General features: G+C 63.3%; 1 protein-coding gene across 1 annotated transcript; it reads left to right on the top strand.

Moving 5' to 3' along the window:
• Positions 1-3,572: 3,572 nt before the first annotated feature.
• On the top strand, positions 3,573-18,544 carry CHRNB2 (cholinergic receptor nicotinic beta 2 subunit). The gene is made up of 6 exons (XM_084614004.1): positions 3,573-3,760; positions 12,054-12,199; positions 12,745-12,789; positions 13,412-13,521; positions 13,901-14,891; positions 17,755-18,544. Exons 1-6 carry the CDS (start codon positions 3,676-3,678, stop codon positions 17,923-17,925), a joined length of 1,548 nt encoding a protein of 515 aa, XP_084470130.1. The 5' UTR covers positions 3,573-3,675; the 3' UTR covers positions 17,926-18,544.
• Positions 18,545-19,756: the final 1,212 nt, after the last annotated feature.

Raw genomic sequence — 19,756 nt, 5'->3', positions numbered from 1 at the left:
TGGCTTAAGGGCTTCTTGACAGGGCACTTACTGAGAATGGTCTTTTCTCAGGAAGCCGACCAACTGCTTCACTAAAACCTACTCAGAATCAGACAAGTACACAGCAAACATTGATAACTTCGAATACAACAATGAGACATGCACACAAATAGGATGAATAGATTCAGTAGATCATAACCTCTACAGAGATATGTTCCATGGCATATTTAGCACAAAACACATTCCATTATGTCATATATACATTCATAAGCATATTTCCATAAAGCCCTATGCGGGGGCACCGTCACAGTCCACAAGTGCTGAGATGACCTACCATGGTGACAGGGCGACGTCTGGTCCGCACTTTCCCCCACACTGGCACCAGGCAGTGCAGCAGAGGGTGCAGACCTCTCACACCGCAGCAGCACCTGGACCCAGCAATGGGGGCCCTATCCACAAACACCCCCCTCCAGCCCTGCCGCTGAGCAGGTGAATTTCAGTCTCATTCAGCCAAGGCAGCAGGCAGATGCAGGCAAGAGAACATGATTAACCCCATATTGAAATGCCAGATGATGTGAATTAGCAGGAAACCAGGCTCCTAAGCTGCAGGGCTGATTAATCATTAAATAGCAAGTACACCTGTAAACAGAGGTCTGAGCTCCTCCTGGCAGGCCCTGTCCCGTGTCCCAGCTGGGCGCTGGCAGGGCTGAGGGACAGATGCAAATGCCCTGGGGAGTGGTGCGAGGGCTCACTTGTCCCACCCGAGACTGGGGGACATGGGGAGCTTGCTGGGGTCTCTTCCCTGTGAGCACCTTCCCAGGAGAGCAATATCTTTCCATGAGGAACACCCTCACCCCACCCCACCCCCGTGGCTTGTCCCCTCCCCCTAGAACAGCCACCTCCCAGCTCCTCTCTGCCCTGGGCCTAAGAGCAAACCCTGGCGAGAACCGCCAGGGCCTTGGGCTGGTTTCTCCCCCCACGCTCAGCGTGCTCAGGACCAGGGAAAATACAGTCACTAGCTCCTTGGGCAGGTCTGCAGCAGGAGCAGATCAGCAGAACTCCTCTGGAGTCGGTGGGGCTCGGCTGGTTTCCAGCCACTGGGGAGCTGGCCCATGGTCTCCCCTGTGGGGCCAGGTGGCCCATCCCCTTGCACCCATGTGATGCGGGAAGAGAAAGGCAGGGGGCATCCAGCCGCACCAAGGGGTTCTAAGGCCAGCACAGCCATCTGTGACCACCAGGTCTGACCTCCTGTATAGCACAGGACTTCCCTGAATGAACTCTGCCTCCAGGCCAAGCGCTGGGCCTGCGCTAGGAAGTATCGTGTGGGAAAACAGACCAGCTCCATTGAAACCTGCCAGTGATGGAGAATCCCCCTGGCCCTTGGCCAATCATCCTCCCTGGTACAAAACTGCACCAGGAATCCAGCCAGCTCCAGCTTCCAGCCATTGGATTGTTCTGCGAGCCCTCTCCTTACCCAGCTGTACGTCAACACGATTGCAGGTCACGTGGCCTCTAGCAACCGCCATCGCCACGCTTGCTAAAACGAGGTCACAGAGCAGCGGGAGGAAGGGAGACAACGACTTCTCAGGCTGCAGGGCGGGATTAGCGATAACGAGGACGGCGGCCCCTGGTGAGCGGGGAGGAATGTGCTGCTGTTATTATTGACTGGTGTGGGGGCATTCAGAGTCGGGGGGCCCTTAGTACAAACACGTCAGAAGCACCATTCCCATCCTGGTCTATGCTAGAGTTTTCAGGCAGCTTGGCTCAGTGGCTGGGACATTGCACAGAGAAGCAGGAGGCTGGGGTTCTTCCCTGCCCTGTTGGGTGACCTTCGGCAAGTTACTTCCCCACTCTGTGCCTCAGTTTCTCCTGTTTCCCCTTCGTCAGTTTTGTCTATTTAGACTGTGAGCTCTTTGGTGCAAGGGCTCTGTGCCTGGCACTACAGGGCCCAGATCCCAGCTGGGGCCTCTAGATACCACTGAGCAAACCACCCATAGAGACACCCCCCTCCCCATAGGCTGGTAAGGGAAGCCTGGCCAACAAGGGGTGTGCTCTGCAGGAAGCAGCCAGACCTGGCCTGTGGCTGGACCACAGAGCTGGTGATTCCACACCTGATGCTAGGGACATGCCGGGCAGGTGATGCTTAAAGGAATGTCACCGAGTGGCAGGGGAAAGGGTGACCGGGACATGCTCCGCAGGAGGGTGTGAGCACCCCAGATGCTGTGCGGGTGACCTGGGCCCTGTGCAGCCAGTTAGCAGGAGGCCTTTGCACCAGCCTGTCTCAGAAAGGGGTGGGTTTGTGCTGGCCCCTGCCCAGAGACAAAGCCTGCCTGATAGGCATGAACACAGATTGGCTTGCTATTCTGCCTCCCGCGCCTTGGCCTGCCTCTCCTCCAGCTCTGCCTCAGTGCCCGTCCCCCTGGTATCTGAGCGCTCCCCAGGTGACCAGCCCAGCAGGCTGTTCTCCAGGGGAAATGCTGTAAGATTTCGCTGCACTATTTCATATGTGGCTTTCAAAGTAGGGAGCATCCCCTGCCCCCATCGTCGTAGCCAGAGCCCTGCGGAGCCCCCCTGTGCTAGGCCCAAAATTACCCTGGGAGGAGGAATGTGGCAAAGGGCCAACGAGCTCCATGAGTTTCTGCCCCATAAACACGCTTCTCCTGCCGGAGGGTGCCGCAAACCTCCCTCCCCTGGCTCCAGCCCTGCATTTGGTGCTGTTTGCAGGTAAGTCCTTACAGGAAGCATTTCACCAGTGCCAGCCCCCTTCCCCCCCCACAATTGCCCAGCCGAGCCCCATGGGGGCTTGTTTGTGCCATGCTCTGGGAAGCCTCCCATTGCTGCCTTGTCTAGTGTGTGAGCCCGGCTGACACAGCCCCACTGACCTGCACAGTGACCTCTGGGCGAAGCAGAAGCCGGGTGGTGCCCAGACAGCATGGGGCACCCTGCACCCACTGGAGTAAATGACAGCCCCGAGCGCCGAGTCCCAGCACCCCAGGGTGTTGTCTGGTGCCCAGAGCGACAGGACCAAGTCAAAGTCAAGTGGGACATGAGCAATGTAGGTGGGTCTGTGGGGCACGCATGCCCCCCCATACACACTCATATTCACACCCACACAATCAGTGATCACACACATAGTAATTGTATGCACCCCCTCATGCAGTGATCACAGGCATAGTGATCTCACACACGCACACACACTGATCTCTCTCTCTCACACACACGTGCACACACACTGATCTCTCTCTCTCACACTCACACGCACGCGCATCCCCGTGTGCTCAGCCCCCTGCCAGCCGGGGCGGGGGCCGCCCGCCCCATCGCTGCTCCGCGGAGCGCTCGGTCCCCAGCACCGGGCAGGGCCGGTCCCCGCCCCGCCGCAGCCGCCCTGCGCAGGCAGCCGCTGGCCCGGGCAGCCCCGCTCGGCGGCCGCGCAGCGCAGCGCAGCGCGGGGAGGGGAGCCCGAGCGGCTGCGGCGCGCAGAGGGCGGCGCACGGGGCGGCGCAGGCAGCCGGGGTCTGAGCAGCGCCCGCGGCCCCGCCGACTTCAGCACCCGGGACAGAGCCGCGCAGGGGCCGGCGCAGCCGCTTCAGCACCGGGGACAGCGGCCGCTTCGCGCCGGTCCGCGGCCCGGGCCGCCCCGCTCCAGCCCGCAGCCGGGTCCCCGCCGCGCCGCCCGGCCCGGCCCGGCCCGGGGCCATGTCCCGCCGCCACGGGAGGATGCAGCCGCCGTCCGCCCCCCTGGCTTCGCTCCTGAGCCTCTGCCTGCTCGGGCTCCTGCGAAGTAAGTGCCCGCCGGGCCCCTGCGAGCCCCGGCCCCGGGGTGGGGGGCCGGGCCGGGCGGTGCAGCCCTGGGCCGGCATGGCCCCGTTTGTGCCCGGGCTGGCGCAGGGTGACCGGAGAGCAAGTGGGGGAAATCGGGAGACTTTTCGGGGCTGAGGGAGCGTTGTGTATATAAGAGAAAGCCCCTAATAACAGCCCCAGCCCAGCCCGGTGGGTACAACGGGCCCCTTGGGGCTCCCATTCACCAGGGGCTGGGGCTGACAGGGCCTTTCCTTCTCTGCGTGCCCCCAAAGGCGGAAGCTCACCTGCCCCCACCAGGCTGGGCTAAGGGGGCCAGGGCTGAGAGCGCCTTGGCCTCTCCGCCTGCTTGGGTTGTCCAAGTCCGCTTTGTCTACCGGGTTAGTCCCAGCTCCGCTGCCCCCCGTGCGGGGTGGGCGCGTGTTCCCAGCGGGTGTAAAGGGCCATCGCTCCATGGCTCTCCCCTGGGCTCTGTGCACCCCTGAACTGCTGGTCTTGGTTAGCTGCCTGCCTGTTGCTAAAGAGAATGGCGGCGGCCCATGAGTGGACTTGAATTTTCCAAATCTCCTCAGTCCAGAAGAATTGACTGCCAGGGAATGTTTCCAGTTCTAGAGCGTGTGTGTCTAGCGGGCGCACACCCAGGCCCACAGATACACCCCCCCCAGACACACTCACCCCGGGCAACGTTCTGTGCCTCTGACTCCAAGCAGCAGCAGGCCGCCTCTGTTCAGTTAGGCGCGAGATCATATTAATTTCTAGAGGAACAAGGGAGATTAGAGAAAGTCAGCTCTCCCTTATTAGCCAGGCACTTTCAAAGCCCCCCTCCCTCTCCCTTCAGCTAGAAACGGTGCTTGGATGCCACAGCACGGGCTGCTAGACAGACAGACAGCGGTGGGGTGCATGGAGATTTGAGAGAGAGACAGACAGTGTCTGGGCCTATGCCTGGGGCCAGACGCAGACTCCATGGTCCTGTAGCTCTCGCAGGGCAGGGTGGTGCTTAGCCCCAGACATGTCCCGCCAGCTCCTTGCCCTTCCCCCAGCTTTTCTGCACCAGGCTGGCTGCTCCACGTGATTTATTGCGCTGACTCCCATTAGTCACAGAGCCTGGGCACCCCGGCGTTGACAGCGGGGTTTTGTGTTAACAGCTGTAACACAACGCAGGCGTCCAGCTGTCAGGCCACACAGAGAGACAAAGCTACTGACAAGCCCTGCCGGGCCCAGGCTGCTGGGGACTCTCCCATACGGTGCCGACTTCACATTCAGTTATTTCCCAGCCTGAGTCATCCCTGGCTGCCTTGTGCTCCGGCAGAGCCAGAGGCTTGGTTATATCTAAACACGCTCTCTGGCTGTACATCAATTGCGTGTGCACGCGTGTGCATCTTTATCATCTGTCCAGACTCCCCAAAGGTGGCCAACACCCAGCACTCCCCAGCTGTGACCAAAGCAGCTGCTGGATGCTGAGCAGCTCTGGAAATCTGAGCCCCAGGTGTGTGGGGGTAGGTGCGTACACACACATGCATGCACTTGTAATTGAATGGCCAGAAATGTAAAACTGAGAAAATAAATTTTCACGGTGCATATATAGCCTGTGGAACTCCTTGCCACAAGATATAACCAAGCCTGAATGTTTAGCAGGATTGCACACTAAGTTGGATGATGACAGCCGCTGCCATTACATTAGACAGGATAAAAATACTGCGGAAGGGCCCTAAATTCTTTTGCATGAGCCACACGCTCACTGACAGGGGGCGGGGAAAACGTACTTCGCCTTTGGGAAATTCTCCCCCACCCCGGGGGGAGGGGGGGCATCTCTTGCACATTGGGACTCAGCACTGTGGCTGTCTGGTGAGTGAGCTAGGCTGGTTGGGGATGGCAATTCCTAGGTGTCTTGCGTGGCCGGACGAAGCCCATCAGAGTGACAAGCCACTTCCTTCCACCCCAGGCCTGCTCACCCTGGTTCCCAGGGCTGGGCGCTCCTTGCTCCGTTGCTGGAGGCTGGATTCTTGCCTGGCTCCGTGGGTCTGATCCAAAGTCCACTGCAGTCCATGAAAAGGCCCCCAGTGGCTTCCGGGTGCTTTAGTGTAGTGCTGGTCGAAGAGCACAGACTGGTGCTACAAACAGCTCCGTCCGATACAGGGCCCCGGGAGCTGCTGAGTTGTTACCCCTCACCCTGCTGGGGAAAGTGGAGCTCTCCTGGGTGTGCGAGGGTTAATACGTTTCCAGTGCTGCACCGGCCGGCAGTGCTAAGTAGAACGGTTCTCCGAGAAGCAGCTGCCCTTGCAGCTTGTTTCTGGAGTGAGACGACGGATGTAGCATCGACCTTCACCCCACCCCACCTCTGCAAAACCTGAGGTCCTCCAGCATCACAGCCAAAAGGGTCTCCAAGAACATGACAACCCACTAAAATGCGGCTGTGTCTGGGGCAGAAAGCAGCAGCCAACTAGCACCACAGTGCAGAGGGGAGGGGACATTCGGTCTGAGGCCGCGGCTGCAAACCGTCTGCTTACAGAAGTCTGCTGCAGGGACCAGAGCGGATCTGGGGGTTAAGTTCTCACTCAATACGCAGTAGAGCGGAAGGGACACAATTTGCCTGGGAGGCGTGAAGCGCTGCGAGGCAGCTGGGCCAGGGTCTGCAGCTGGGGTGATTCGATATTTCACACCTTGGACATTCAGAACAGGCTGTGCAGGGAGATTCTCCCCGCTCTGAGCTGCAGCTGACACAGACTAAGGGGATGCCAAGCCCTTTCTTAACCAATGGAAACTTTAGCTTCGCTGCAGCCAGCAGCGTCCAGGAGCCCTGGGGACCTGGCGACCCCCGAAGCAGCCTGGAGATGCCCCTGGCTGAAATACATCCAGTCTCACACTGTGCCCTTCCTGCTGGGCCCTGGACCATGGCAGCCCAGGAGCAGAACCCTTCTGCTCTGCCCTTTTCCTCCTCAAACCCACATTTGCTTCTCAAGCAATTTGCAGGCTGACCACAGCAAGGCCAGGGTTGAGCAATATCGACCTCGTCCCTGCTGAACTCCACCGGCAAGGCTCGCCCAGCTCTGCTGAGCTTTTCTGTTTCTTCCTTGGATCAATAGGAGCTTTTGGGGAAGTTTATCACCTGGTGTTTGACACTTGGGACCAAGGCCTTGGCTTGGGGAGGAGCTCCCAGATGCACTCGGGAGGGGGGGGGCCTAGGAAAAGTGGCCCCTTGCTGCTGGAGAGGGCAAAGCTCAGCGGGCATTCATTCTGCACCTGCTGCTTCCCTCTGTGAGCCCCATCCTGTAGCCCTGGCTCACACCACCCGCTTTGGTGGGACCAGCTGGCTCGCAGGATTGGGCCCTTCGTGTGACGCAACACGGCCCCACGCAGGAGAAGCCAACTCATTCAGGAAGGGCCCAGCTGAGATGGTGGGGGTGGGGGGCAGGGCTCCCTTGTCCCCCAGGTCCCACTGTCCCTCATTTACTCTCTCTTCTGCCCTAGCTGGCAACACTTGGGGGGCGGGGTGCTGGAACAGGGGCAGGCCCTCAGGCAGCCCCTGGGTGTTTGGCTGTATCCCCTTAGCCTCTCACAGTCTCACACCCCTTCCCGGGTTTACCTTCCACTGCTCGGCCCGGGGCGTGGGTGTCTCCGGCAGCGTCTCCTCCTAGGCAGGGCAGCCTTTCTCCTGTAGCATGGCCCCATCCCTGTGAAACTTTCCCCTGTTCAGCTCCTCCAGGCTCCGCAAGCCTTGCAGGTGTGCCTCGTTAGCGCACGCAGGCCAAGAGGAGCTCGTTAGCCTCCTCCCTCCCAGCATGAGGGCAGGTCCCTTCCCAGATGCCCAGATTCCCTCCTTCCCCTTCACTCCCCGGGTGGCCTCGCAGGCTGGCAGGACGTTAGCTAGGGCCAGGCAGGCCAGAGCCTCCCAGATGAAGCCTGAGGGCTTAATTCTCAGTGTCCCTGTCCGTGTGCAGGGGGGCAGGGCAGGGCGGCAGGTGGCTTTAGGCCCCTGGCATAAGTAAGAGCAGCCTCAAGGCTCTTCTGCTCGGCTTCCGCTATGGGCCCCTGGAAGCAGAGAATACCCAGAGTGCAGTGCGCTCAGCAAAGCCCCGATCCACCCCTCTGGGAGGGGCCTGGCTGGGGAGGTGCAGAGCCCCACATGGGGGAGTGTGATTCTGAGGGGGTCATTTCCACCCACTTTATGATTCGGAGCCAGTGCCCCCTACAGGGGAAAGGCCCCATGGCCCAGTCCCGGTCCTCAGCCTCTCACAGACCACCCCCTTGTGCACATATTCCCGAGCTCCGGTCAGAGCTGGCAGGGAAAACGGGTCTGAGGAATTCAGCTTGTTTCTGTCCCCCTCCACACGTCTCTGTCTGGAAAATGCATTTTCGGGGCTGGCATTGTTCCTGGATTGATATTTCAGAGCTCTCGGTAGCAAGCCCTCGCTGCACTTTGTGGCCTGCCTGAGCCCTGGCCCAGAGACACGGTTACACTGTCAGGAAACGTTTCTTGTGTCCTGGCTTCGGAGCAGAGCGTGATGGATCGTTAGCGAGCGGAGTGGGGGGCAGCTGAGCAGAGACTTACCAAGGCTTGGACCAGGGGCGTCAGCTGGAAGGGGAGAGGCCATGTGGTTCACTGGCCTAGCCCACTGGACCGACACTCAGGCGACACCGGTTCCAGGCCTGGCTCCGTTGGGCAAGTCACTTACTAGCTCTGTGCCTCAGTTTCCCCACCTATAAAATGATACTGGCCTCCTGTGCCAAGTGCTTTGAGAGCCATTCCCTCCAGCACCAAGCGCCCAGTCCCAACCAGAGCTGCATCCCTCCCTGCCACTGCTCCTCTCCTGGGCCCGGGAGCTCGCCCGGCTCCCCCTGCTGAGCTGCCCATGTCCTCTGGGGGCAGGAAGGACGGAGCAGCAGGGACTGGGTGGAGCGGATTGACCCGGTGACGTGGCAGGGGAGTTTACTGGGGCTGTCTGATCGGGGATGAGATAGCACTGGACAAAGGCTGGAGGAGGAGCTGGGGGGAGGCCGGGTGAGCCGGCTGGAGGGAGTTTCGTTTTTTGGGGTGGGCTGGGGAAGAGGAGAGAGCCCCAGAGCTGGGGTCTAAGCTCTCTACCCCCCAGAAGGGCCGGACTAAGGGGTCCTGTTTATGTCTGCAAGCTCTGGTCCGGACTGTGTTCCCCTCGTCTCTAATAAACCATCTGTTCTACTGGCTGGCTGAGTCACGGTGAATCGCAGGAAGTGGGGGTGCAGGGCCCTGACTCCCCAATCTCCGTGACACCTGCAGCCCTGCGCTCACCCTGGAGCGAGCTCTGTGCTTGGCAGGCCCTGGGCCAGCTGCCCCTGTGGCTGAGAGGGGTCATCTTGAAACTCGGCAGCCACTGTAGCCTTTGCAGCCTGGCAGGGAGGCAGCAGGGATCCAGCTTCGGCAGCAGCTGGGGCAGATGCTGGTAGGGTGGGGCAGGCTGGAAGGGCGGGAGGCTGATTGACACTGTCAAGCAGCGAGTCTGGAACGAGGGGGGCGGTGGATGCAGAGCGACCCGGCACCAAGGGCGGGCAGCGCTGGGCCCCTGGCTGGGCCAGCCCCCTGCTCTGCCTCCCTCTCTCCCTCCCTGGCTGGGCTGCTGAGATCAGCCCCCTCAGCCCCACGTGGGGCAGGATGGAGCCGCTGCTGACGCTGATGGGGGGATGCAGGCTGGGCCCCTTCAGCTATTGAGCCCCGTCCCCCGGGCTCTCCCCTCACGCCTGCTGGGGCTCCCGGAGCCGGCGACATGCAGCACGGGGGGAGTGACCGGGGGGGGGGCGCATGGATGGACGGATGGACACACCCCTGCACCAGGCCAGGGAGGCGTCCAGGGTTGCAGAGCAGCCGGCCCTGGACATGGGAACAAGGGAATGAAACCCACAGGCCCAGGGAAGGCGGGAGGGTGAGGCTGGCATGGGGCTGAGCACAGGACACCCTCCAGACCAGAGCCAGCACCTGGACCAAGCACCCCTGCAGCCGGGCCCTCCCCCGCAGGCACTCACCCCCCCCCGCCCGCTCCCCTCCCCCAGCAGCCCCCAGACCCCACTCGCTGAGGCTCAGAACTGGGGGGGGGGGAGGCCTCCTCCCTGCCTGGCGCCCAGCCTTGAGCTTCTGCACTCACTGGGCCAAATCCCCCAGGGCGTAACCCTGCTCCGGGCTGGGTTTGGCTCCTGGGCGATTAGTGATGAGGACGGAGCCGGCTGCGCGGGCTGGCTACAAAGGCAGCGCGTGATGGGGGCAAAGGGCCAGCGAGCCCAGCGCTATCAGCAGTGCCCAGGAGGAGACAAGATGAGACGGCGCCCGAGAATCCGCCGCAGGCCCGGACCCCGCGGGCGAGACTCATTACAGGGCCTTTGAAGCGGCCTGTCAGTCACCAGCGCCTTCATCCCCAAGGACGGGCGGGCGCCGAGCGCCGCCGGGGACAAAGGCCCCGAAAAGCCAGGGCTGCGGCTTGGCGCACGCAGCAGGGTGGGGGCTGATGGGGCTGGATCTGTGTGCACATGGGGGAGGGCATTCCCAGCCAGGGGGCTCTGAGCACAGGGCGCTGGGGGTATGTGGGACCGGAGGGGGCAAAGTTGGGGGGCTGTATAATAAGCCCCATTTCTTGCTCGCTGTCTAGGTCTGCTTCCTCTCTGTCTGTCTTAGCTGCAGGACCCGCTACTGCAGTTGTATTAATGGGTCACATTTCTAACTCCCCTTTCATCCCAGACTGCTTTACAGATAGAGGGAACTGGTCACCCAGCACTGAGCTGCAGCTGCCTCTGGGGTGGGGCGCACGGGCTAGTTAAACAGGGATTCCTCGCCCGGCACCGAGATGCAGCTGCCTCTGGGCTGGGGCGTGGGGGCTGTTTCACAGCCAAACAGCAACGCTGCCAAGAGTTTTACAGGAAGTGGCAAATCCTGTATCTAACGAAGCCTGTTGGGGCGGTTTAGGGAGGGCGAAGGGCACACCCCTCACTGAGATTTGGCTGGGATACCAGGGTTCACACCCTGCCACTCACTGAAAAACCGCTCAGACTGTTGGCCCTCCCTGCCAGGGGCTGGTGATGAGGGGGCTGTGCCCCAAGATGGGCTAAAGGGCCCCCATAGCTGGAACGAACCCTCCACGGGAACAGCCTGGTGCTCCTCCCCCCCACCAGAGCTTCTGCCCAGAGCACAGGGAGGAGGGTGTATGGTGGGGGTCAGGGAGAGGTGGGGGACTTGGGGGTAGGAATTGCGGGGTGCTGGGGGACCGGTTCCAAGCTCTCTGCTCGGCCGCTTTCTGCAGCTTTGTTTAGAGCTTTGCAGGCCACACTTTGTCCAGCGCAGAGGGGGCGGGGTGGGGCAGACAGGGATCACCTCTTCACCCCCATTTAGCAACCAGACCCCTGGAAAGGCCACTCAGCCCCCTCCTTCCTTCCAGGGGGTTGAGCCCCAGGGGCGTGGTTAGCCGAGAGGGGCCAGCATAACCCCCTCCCTCCTGGCACCGGTGGGGCTAGCGAAGCTGCCCGGGGAGGTTCCCCCACACACATGTTGGCCCACCCTGGTCAGGGCACCTGGGCATGGGCCTCTGCACCAAGGGGGGCACTGAGCCAGTGCCCAGCCCCAGCCCCACCCTTCGCGTGCAGTGACCCAGGCTCAGGGCCCGGGTACAAGGCCATTGTAAATACTGAGAGGACGGGCGGCTGGCCTTGTCCCTGCCCCAGCCATGCCAGGGTCCAGAGCGTGCGGCTGCCAGGCTCGGCGTGGTCTCTGCCCTCCCCCCGCAGCCCTCGGGGGCTGCCCCACGGCTGGTGCATCCGGCAGGCTCAGGGGTGCGGGTCGTGCTCCTGGCTGATGAACGGTATCAGGTCAGTGTTATTGTCCGGCCTGCCCGTCGGTCCGGGCTCTTCCTGCCAGGGGCCCAAGTGCAGTGCCCAGCACTCGGCTGGGGTCCCGCCCCTCAGGGCAGCGGGGGTAAGGCCCCCGCATGCGGACTGAGCTGGGATCCCCCGCCGTGCTGGGCTGGGCGAGCCGTGCGCTAGGCCCCCCCCGGGGCACCCGAACGAGCCCTTCTCGGAGCAGGTGGCTGGCATTCCAGCAGCCGCTGCCTAGCTGCCGTCTCCCACCAGCTGAGCCTTCTCCAGACACCACGGCTGGGACCTGGGGAGGGAGGAATATTTGGGGACAGACCAGCGGCTCAGCTCCCATTGCCAGGACCCGGCCAGCGGGGGGCTGCGGGCCAGGCCAGGCTGGAAGGGGTGCTGTGTGGGGACAAGGAGGCTGGGTACTCGGGGTCTCACCCCTTTACCCCCCTGGCCCTCAGGAAGCCTGGGCACCGACACAGAGGAGCGGCTGGTTGAGCACCTCCTGGACCCATCCCGCTACAACAAGCTGATCCGCCCGGCCACCAACGGCTCGGAGCTGGTGACGGTGCAGCTCATGGTGTCGCTGGCCCAGCTCATCAGCGTGGTGAGTTTGCTGGGTCTGCAGCACAGTGCGGGCCCCGGGCAGAGACCGGGCGCCGGAGGGGTGGAGGCACTTGGCATGGGGGGGGAGGGGGCTGGGCACAAGGGGCTCCTGGGCTGTGCTGAGCGCCTGTCTCTCACGCCGGTCACAGGCCGCAAACACCCCGTCCAGGCACAGTGCAGACCCACCACCCGGGGGCAGCCCCGTGCGCAGGGAGACGCTGGCTCGCTGTGCACGCTCCTGCACGTGCCCGCGGGGGGGGACGGACGGACTCGCTCCCCTACGTCCGGCCCAGCGCTGCGGCTGGAGCACCCCTCGTCCCAATCCCCTCCCGGCGCTCCCCGCCCAGCCCGCTGCAGCGGGGGCTGTGGCTGAGCTGCCCGCGCTGGGGGGGATGCGATTTGACCTCTCCGAGCTCTCTCTCCTGGCTGCCCCTCCCCACAGCGGCCAGCCCCAGCCCTGCCCCCCGCGCCCACGCCATGCTGAGGCCTGGGCCTGGCTCCCTGCTGCTCCCGACCCTGCTAACGGCGCCGTGGTTCCGTTTGCAGCACGAGCGGGAGCAGATCATGACGACCAACGTGTGGCTGACGCAGGTGAGACGCCTGGCGTGGGGCCCAGCAGAGCCGGGCAGGGTGGGGGTCACCCCTTGCCCCTGGACAGCTCACTCTGCCCCCACCACGCTGCATCCCCCTATGCCCTCCCCCCAGCCTCCTGCCTGCTCCAGGCACGAAGCGGGGGAGGGTCCCGACCCTACGCCAAGCAGGACTCTCCCCAGCCAGCGCCCTGGCCCCTGGGGGGTGGGGTGCAGGCCCTAGGGCGGAGGGAGCCCCAGCCTGGGGTCCCTCCCGTTGGCCCAGAGCTGGGGCTGCAGAACCTGGGCCAGTTGGGCGGCAGGGGCAGGGCCGGGCTGTTGGGGGGCCGGGGCGGGGCCGGTTGGGCGGCAGGGGCAGGGCCGGGGAGTTGGGGGGCAGGGGCAGGGCCGGGCCAGTTGGGCAGCAGGGACAGGGCCGGGGAGTTGGGGGGCCGGGGCGGGGCTGGGCCAGTTGGGCGGCAGGGGCGGTTGGGCAGCAGGGACAGGGCCGGGCAGTTGGGGGGCCGGGGCGGGGCTGGGCCGGTTGGGGGGCCGGGGCGGTTGGGCAGCAGGGACAGGGCCGGGCAGTTGGGGGGCCGGGGCGGGGCGAGGCCCGTGCTGAGGTTGTGCCGTGCTCTCCGCAGGAGTGGGAGGATTACCGCCTCACCTGGAAGCCAGGGGACTTCGACAACATGCGGAAGGTGCGCCTGCCCTCCAAGCACATCTGGCTGCCGGATGTCGTCCTCTACAACAAGTAGGTCCCACCCCCAGGGTCCCACCCCCCAGCGGCTCCAGACTCTATCCCCACTCACTTTGGCTGAGGGTTCTGCCCAGGGTGGACTTGGCCCGATTTGTGGGGGAGCCTCAGGGGTGAGACACGGGTCCCCTGTGGGAAGAGGCAGCATCTTGTTCCCCCGCTTCCAGCCGTCCCAGATCTCAGCAGCTCCACCCAGGCCCACAGAGGAGCTGTAACTGCCCCCCAGGAGCTGGGAACCCAGTTGGGTGTTTCCCACCTCTACCCCCAGGTCCCAGTGGCTGTTGCCTGGGGAGACGGAGCCCGGGTCCACTGGGCAGGACAGTCCTGGTGGGGCGTGACATCCCTGCTGCCTCACGGCCCTTCTCCTGCTCCCCAGTGCCGATGGGATGTATGAGGTCTCCTTCTACTCCAACGCGGTGGTCTCCTACGATGGCAGCATCTTCTGGCTGCCCCCGGCCATCTACAAGAGCGCCTGCAAAATCGAGGTCAAGCACTTCCCCTTCGACCAGCAGAACTGCACCATGAAGTTCCGCTCGTGGACCTACGACCGGACGGAGATCGACCTGGTGTTGAAGAGCGACGTGGCCAGCCTGGACGACTTCACGCCTAGCGGCGAGTGGGACATCATCGCTCTGCCGGGGCGGCGGAACGAGAACCCCGACGACTCCACCTACGTGGACATCACCTACGACTTCATCATCCGCCGCAAACCGCTCTTCTACACCATCAACCTCATCATCCCCTGCATCCTCATCACCTCGCTGGCCATCCTGGTCTTCTACCTGCCCTCCGACTGCGGCGAGAAGATGACGCTCTGCATCTCTGTGCTGCTGGCCCTCACCGTCTTCCTGCTGCTCATCTCCAAGATCGTGCCACCCACCTCGCTGGACGTGCCGCTGGTGGGCAAGTACCTGATGTTCACCATGGTGCTGGTGACCTTCTCCATCGTCACCAGCGTGTGCGTGCTCAACGTGCACCACCGCTCGCCCACCACGCACACCATGCCGCCCTGGGTCAAGGTGGTCTTCCTGGACAAGCTGCCCACCGTCCTCTTCATGAAGCAGCCGCGCCAGAACTGTGCCCGCCAGCGGCTGCGCCGGCAGAACCAGGAGCGGGCCAGCAGCAGCTGTTGCCTGCGGGAGAGCACCCGCTCCTGCACCTGCTTCGCCAACCAGGCCACCATCAAGAAGCTCGGCGTGGGGGCCGGCCGGCAGGTCACCGCGGCGGCTGACAGCGCCAATGGCTACCGGGAGCGGCAGGGGCAGGCCCCGGCGCCCAGCCAGAGGTGCTGCTGCGGGGTGGAGGAGGCGGTGGATGGGGTGCGCTTCATCGCAGACCACATGAGGAGCGAGGACGAGGACCAGAGCGTGAGTCGGGGGAGCTGGCGGAGGCAGAGAGGGAAGGGGGAGCGTGTGTGGGGAAGGGGGGATGGACACGTCTGCGTACGAGGCTGTACAGGTGCACAAGCCCCCATGGAAGGCTGCGTGGGTGTGGGATTGTGTGCCAGCCGGTGTGTTTATATGTACAAAAGCACACGTGTCCCTGGCACTGCCCGCCCCAACCCTGTGCATGTCGCTTTCTTTTGCTGGCCCCGCTGCTCTGGAGCTGCTGGGCAGGGCCTCTGCGCCATGAAGTGATACCTGGGTACGCGCGTGGCCATGCAGGGTGGGCTCAGGCCTGGGCACGGAGCAGTCCTGCCCCAGATGAGCTGGGCTCCCCCTGCCCCCTTTGCTGCCAAGCCTTGGGCAGAGACAGGGTGGCAAACCCGCCTGCTCAGAGCAGGTCTCTGCACCGACCTCTCCCCAACTGTGATGGGCAAAGTTCATCCCTGGAGTCAGTCAGGGTCCCCCAGGGAGGTGGTGAAAGCGCTGCACCCCCTGCGCATCACGGTACCCCAGGCAGTACAACCGCCTCCTTCGACTCCCGCGACCGTGGGGTGGACCCTGTGCCCTGGGGTACAGCCCCCTCAGGCCCAGCTTCTGAGTAACTGCAGGGGAGACCCCCCAACTTCCACCCCTCTGTGTCAACCATAATTCACCTAAATGTTTGCACAGGAGCACTGCCAAATTCTCACGAGCCCTGCAGGGATAAGCAGCAAGGTGCGCCCACGCCCCGTCACCCTGCTGTGCTGTGCTTGGAGGCCTGGAGGGAGGCGACCTGCACAGGGCACAGCTTTAGTGCCAATGGGGCGGCAGGCAGAGCTTCGCTCTCCTCCAAGCCCGGCCTGCAGGGCTGGCGGGAAGGAGCCAGCCCTGAGCTCTCAAAGCAAATGGCAAGGTCCAAAATCAATATCCTCCTTCTGCTCTGCTGGGTCCCTGTGTCGAAGGCCCATGAAATATTCATGGGAGATGCAGGCAGGGGAGGGGGCAGGGAAGCTGGCTGTCTCTCCTTTGCAGGGGGGGAACTGGAGCCAGCTGGTGGGGGATTTCTGCCAACACACAGAGGGTGGGGGGCTTCTGAAATGCAAATGTGCAAAGTGCCAGGGTAACCCTGCGGCTGGATTCCAGCAGGCCCAGGCCCCCGGCCCCCCTCCCTTCTTCCTGGGCCTTGCCAGACCATCAGCACCTGCCCCAGTGAGTCACTCCCGCATGCAGCTGGAGGGGGTCAGGCCCCGGTTTAGGAGTTGCTATAGTAACCAGAACAGTCTCATTTGAGAGCAGCCCAGCCCGGGTCAGGACTTGGGCAGCACCAGGAGGCTGCAGGTTTTAGATGAGGGGTGCGTGGGAGGGCGGGACAGATCCGGGGAGGGAGGCAGCCGCTGCTCTAGGCCCAGCTCAGAGGGGCACCGGCCCGTGTCACAGCACGGTGCCTAGTCTGAGATTCTGGGATTTGGGGGAGACGCGGGTGGGCCTGGCCTGGCAGGGGAGCTCTAGGCACCTGCAGCTTTGCAATGGGAGGTGGGATGGAGGCACCTCGGGGGAGACGCGTGTACGAGGGTAGCCCGGGGCGCGTGCGCTGCAGGTGGGGAGCGTGGGGCGTTGGCAGAGCGGTGGGGTCAGGGTGCCAGTGTAGCCCAGGGGTTGAGTTCCACGGCCCTGGAACGATCCCGACTTTACAGAGGGGAACCAAGAGGCCTCGCCAGGGGAAGTCACTTCCCAGAAGTTACGTGGCAGGTCCAGGGCAGAGGTGGCACTGCCCAGAGCTACACAGTGCCAGAGCCAGGCCTAGAGCTGAGGCCACCTGCTCCTGCCACTTAGCTGCACTCCCCCTGCCTAGGCCTGGTTCGCCGTTAGCACCGAATCCAGCCCTGGGGAGGAAGCTGCTGGTCCCAGGGCCCGGGGGGAGCGAAGGTGAAGGCTGCTTACCAGCCTCCTCTTGTGCCCGCCTCCAGGACAGGCTGATTTTCGGGTCTGGCTGCGATCTCTCAGCAGCAGGATTCATTCGCTCCCTGCCTGCCCCTCTCCTGAGCTGTGCTAAGGCCCCACCTGTCGCGTCTCAGCCAGGCTCCCTGCAAGGCCAGGGACAGAAATGAGAGCACGATTCAGGCATGAAATTGCTCCCTCCCAGACCCATAGCAAGAGGGGAAAGCGGCACCGAACCGGTGTGTCTGCCAGGCCTCAATGCTGCTGTACGGGCAGGGGCGAGACAGCAGCTGATGCAGCCTGCACGGAGCAGGAGGGAGCCGCTTTCAGATCCGCCTGTGGGGCAGCCCCGAACCCCCACCAGATGGAGAGGTGCCCAGAGACCACGATGATGGGGGCACCAGAAAGGCCCTGGATCCACGGGCTGCTGTGCGAGCTTCCTGAGAGAGGAGTGGGCGATCGCTGCACGAAGCCCGGGGCAGGCAGACACAGCAGGCAGAGCACAGAGCTCTGGGGGCCATTCCCCACTCTCCTGCCCACCGCTCCCTGCCGAAAGCGGAATCTCAAGGTCTCTGGGTTGAGAACCCATCTGTGGCCCTAGGCCTGCCGGGCAGAGTCTGAGGCCATCACTGCACCAGCTGGCTCGGAAGCAGAGGTGACAAGCCAGCCGGGGGGCAGCAGGCCTGGCCCTGGTGCTGGGCTCGTGGGCCCAGGTGGGTTGAGGGGGAAGGAGGTTTGGCAGGAGCGACGGTGGAGGCTGGACTGGCGCCCTGTAACCGCCCTGTCCTGGAGTCTCTGCCTTTGCTGGGACTGAAGCTCCTCAGCCACACACAGCTTGGCCACGGCCCCATTTCCTCGCCCCGCCTAGGTTCAGTGTGTGGGGTGGGATGGCCGTGCCCCGGATTCTGAACGCGCCGTCTCCTTCCAGGTGAGCGAGGACTGGAAGTACGTGGCCATGGTGATCGACCGCCTCTTCCTGTGGATCTTCGTCTTCGTCTGCGTCTTCGGGACCATCGGCATGTTCCTCCAGCCGCTCTTCCAGAACTACGCCACCAACTCCCTGCTGCAGCTCAACCACGGCCCGCCCAGCTCCAAATAGGGCTGGGGGAAGGCAGGCAGCCCTGCCCCGTGTGTGCGGAGCCATCACCCCCGGGAACCTTCGCAGCCACATGGCAAAGACAGGGGCCTGGAGCACGTGGCTGGAGCACGCCGCCCTGGGGGGTTCCCGGGGCAGTCTCGGGATGGGGGTCTCAGGGCCTTGCTGCTGTTTTCAGTGCTGCCTCCACCCAAGGGCATCCTGGCTCCCGCTGCTGGGGTGGCTCCACGTCTGCCCCATTGAGAGCAAAGCCCCAGGAGCTGATGGAGGAGACCGGCCATGAACCGGGCGCAGCTCTCAACCCAGACCCAGGCAGGGTGCAGCTCGAGGTACCCCAGCCCTTCCTGGGAGGCATGGGACTGCTCCAGCAACTGCACTGGGGGGTCAAGGAGGGCTCCCCTCCCCCCAGAGGTTAGTGAGGCCAAACGATCCCCGCAGTAACGAGGCATGAGTGGAGTGGGGTGGTTGATCTCTGCTGTGAAGTCTGCTGCCAGGGTGGCTCGGTGCCATCCAGTCGCACGCAGCAGGGGCAGGGCTGGCGGGGGGCGCTCCAGCTCAGCACGGCAGGGCCCAGGCACCATCTGGGGGTGAACGGGCCCCAGGCTGCAGTGAACTGTATCCCTGGAAGCTGGGGGGGGGGGGAGGGTGCGCTACCATGGGCGGCCTCAGACATCAGTTGCTGTTTCCAGTGTCACCGCAGTCCAATAAATAATCACACGGACACCGGGCGGGGGGGAGGGGGGGAAGAATTGTTTAAAACCTGGTTTAATTTGACCCCCCTTTATTTCTAAGCCCGTCTCCAGAGCAGGGGAGTGGCAGGGACGGCAGGGCACAAGGAAGGGCTGCAGTTCTCCAGGTGTGCTGGGAACTTTAATGCAGCGGGGGAAGGGGAGATCTGACCCCCTTAAAGGCAAAGACCTGGGACAGTGTGGACGCAGGAGCGAGCCCTGCAGGGACAGGCCGCCCTGGGCTGAGCAGCCCTCCCCGTTCCAGCTGAAACAATCAGTCGGGGGCAGAACCGTGGGTCAGGCTGGAGCGAGAGCTCAGCGGGTTGTTGGGCCCAGGGATTGCCAAGAGCATCCCTTTCTCGTTGCGATTTACATGCTGTTCAAGCCGAGCCAGAGTGCAGTGCCCCTGGCCCTGGCCGGGAGAGGTCTCGTGCCGCTGCAGATCACGGTCAGTGCCGGTGGAAGATGTCGGTGAGACGTGGGCGCGAACGTGCAGCGAAGCGGGATTCCCCCAGTGTCACAGAGCGTGTAAAGTGCGTCGTGCGGGCTTAGTGCTGCGAGGCAGCGCACTGGGCAAAGGGGCGCCCGTTTAGCTGATGGCACTGGGACCTCCATAGAGCCATCTCTCCATATTACAGCCACGAGCCAGCTGGATCGGGATCCTTGCAGAGACACCCAGGAGTCCCCCGTGGCCCACTGCTCTGCTCCTCCTCTTTTTAGTTTCCCTCTGCAAGACTCCAAGGGTGGCTCATCAGATCTCCGTAGAACTGTCAGGCTGTGGGTGAGAGATCCCAGGGCCCGTTCCTTCTGACAGAGCCCTCGGCCATTCCCTCACGGGTTCCAGCTCTGCTGGGGGGCGAGAGGCAGCAGATACAGCCGGAGCTCGATCAGATCATTATAAACTGTGTCCAGGCCCCTGCCTGGTGCCCTGGAACTGCTGAGGATAGGAGTGGGGTGGAGGGAGGTGGACAGTGCATGTGCAGAATGGAAACCCAAGGCCGGTGCCACGGTCCCTGTGCAGGCAAGAATTAGCCTCCTGGGTGGAAATTTTAAATCAAAACATCTCCTATAAATAGCGTGAATCCTCCAGGCTGCTTGGAAGGGCA

Source organism: Lepidochelys olivacea (assembly GCF_965140295.1).
Source record: "Lepidochelys olivacea isolate rLepOli2 genome assembly, chromosome: 24".
In the NCBI taxonomy this organism is placed as follows: domain Eukaryota; kingdom Metazoa; phylum Chordata; order Testudines; family Cheloniidae; genus Lepidochelys; species Lepidochelys olivacea.
Note: the sequence above shows the minus strand (reverse complement) of the source record. Positions and strands in the feature narration are given on the sequence as shown.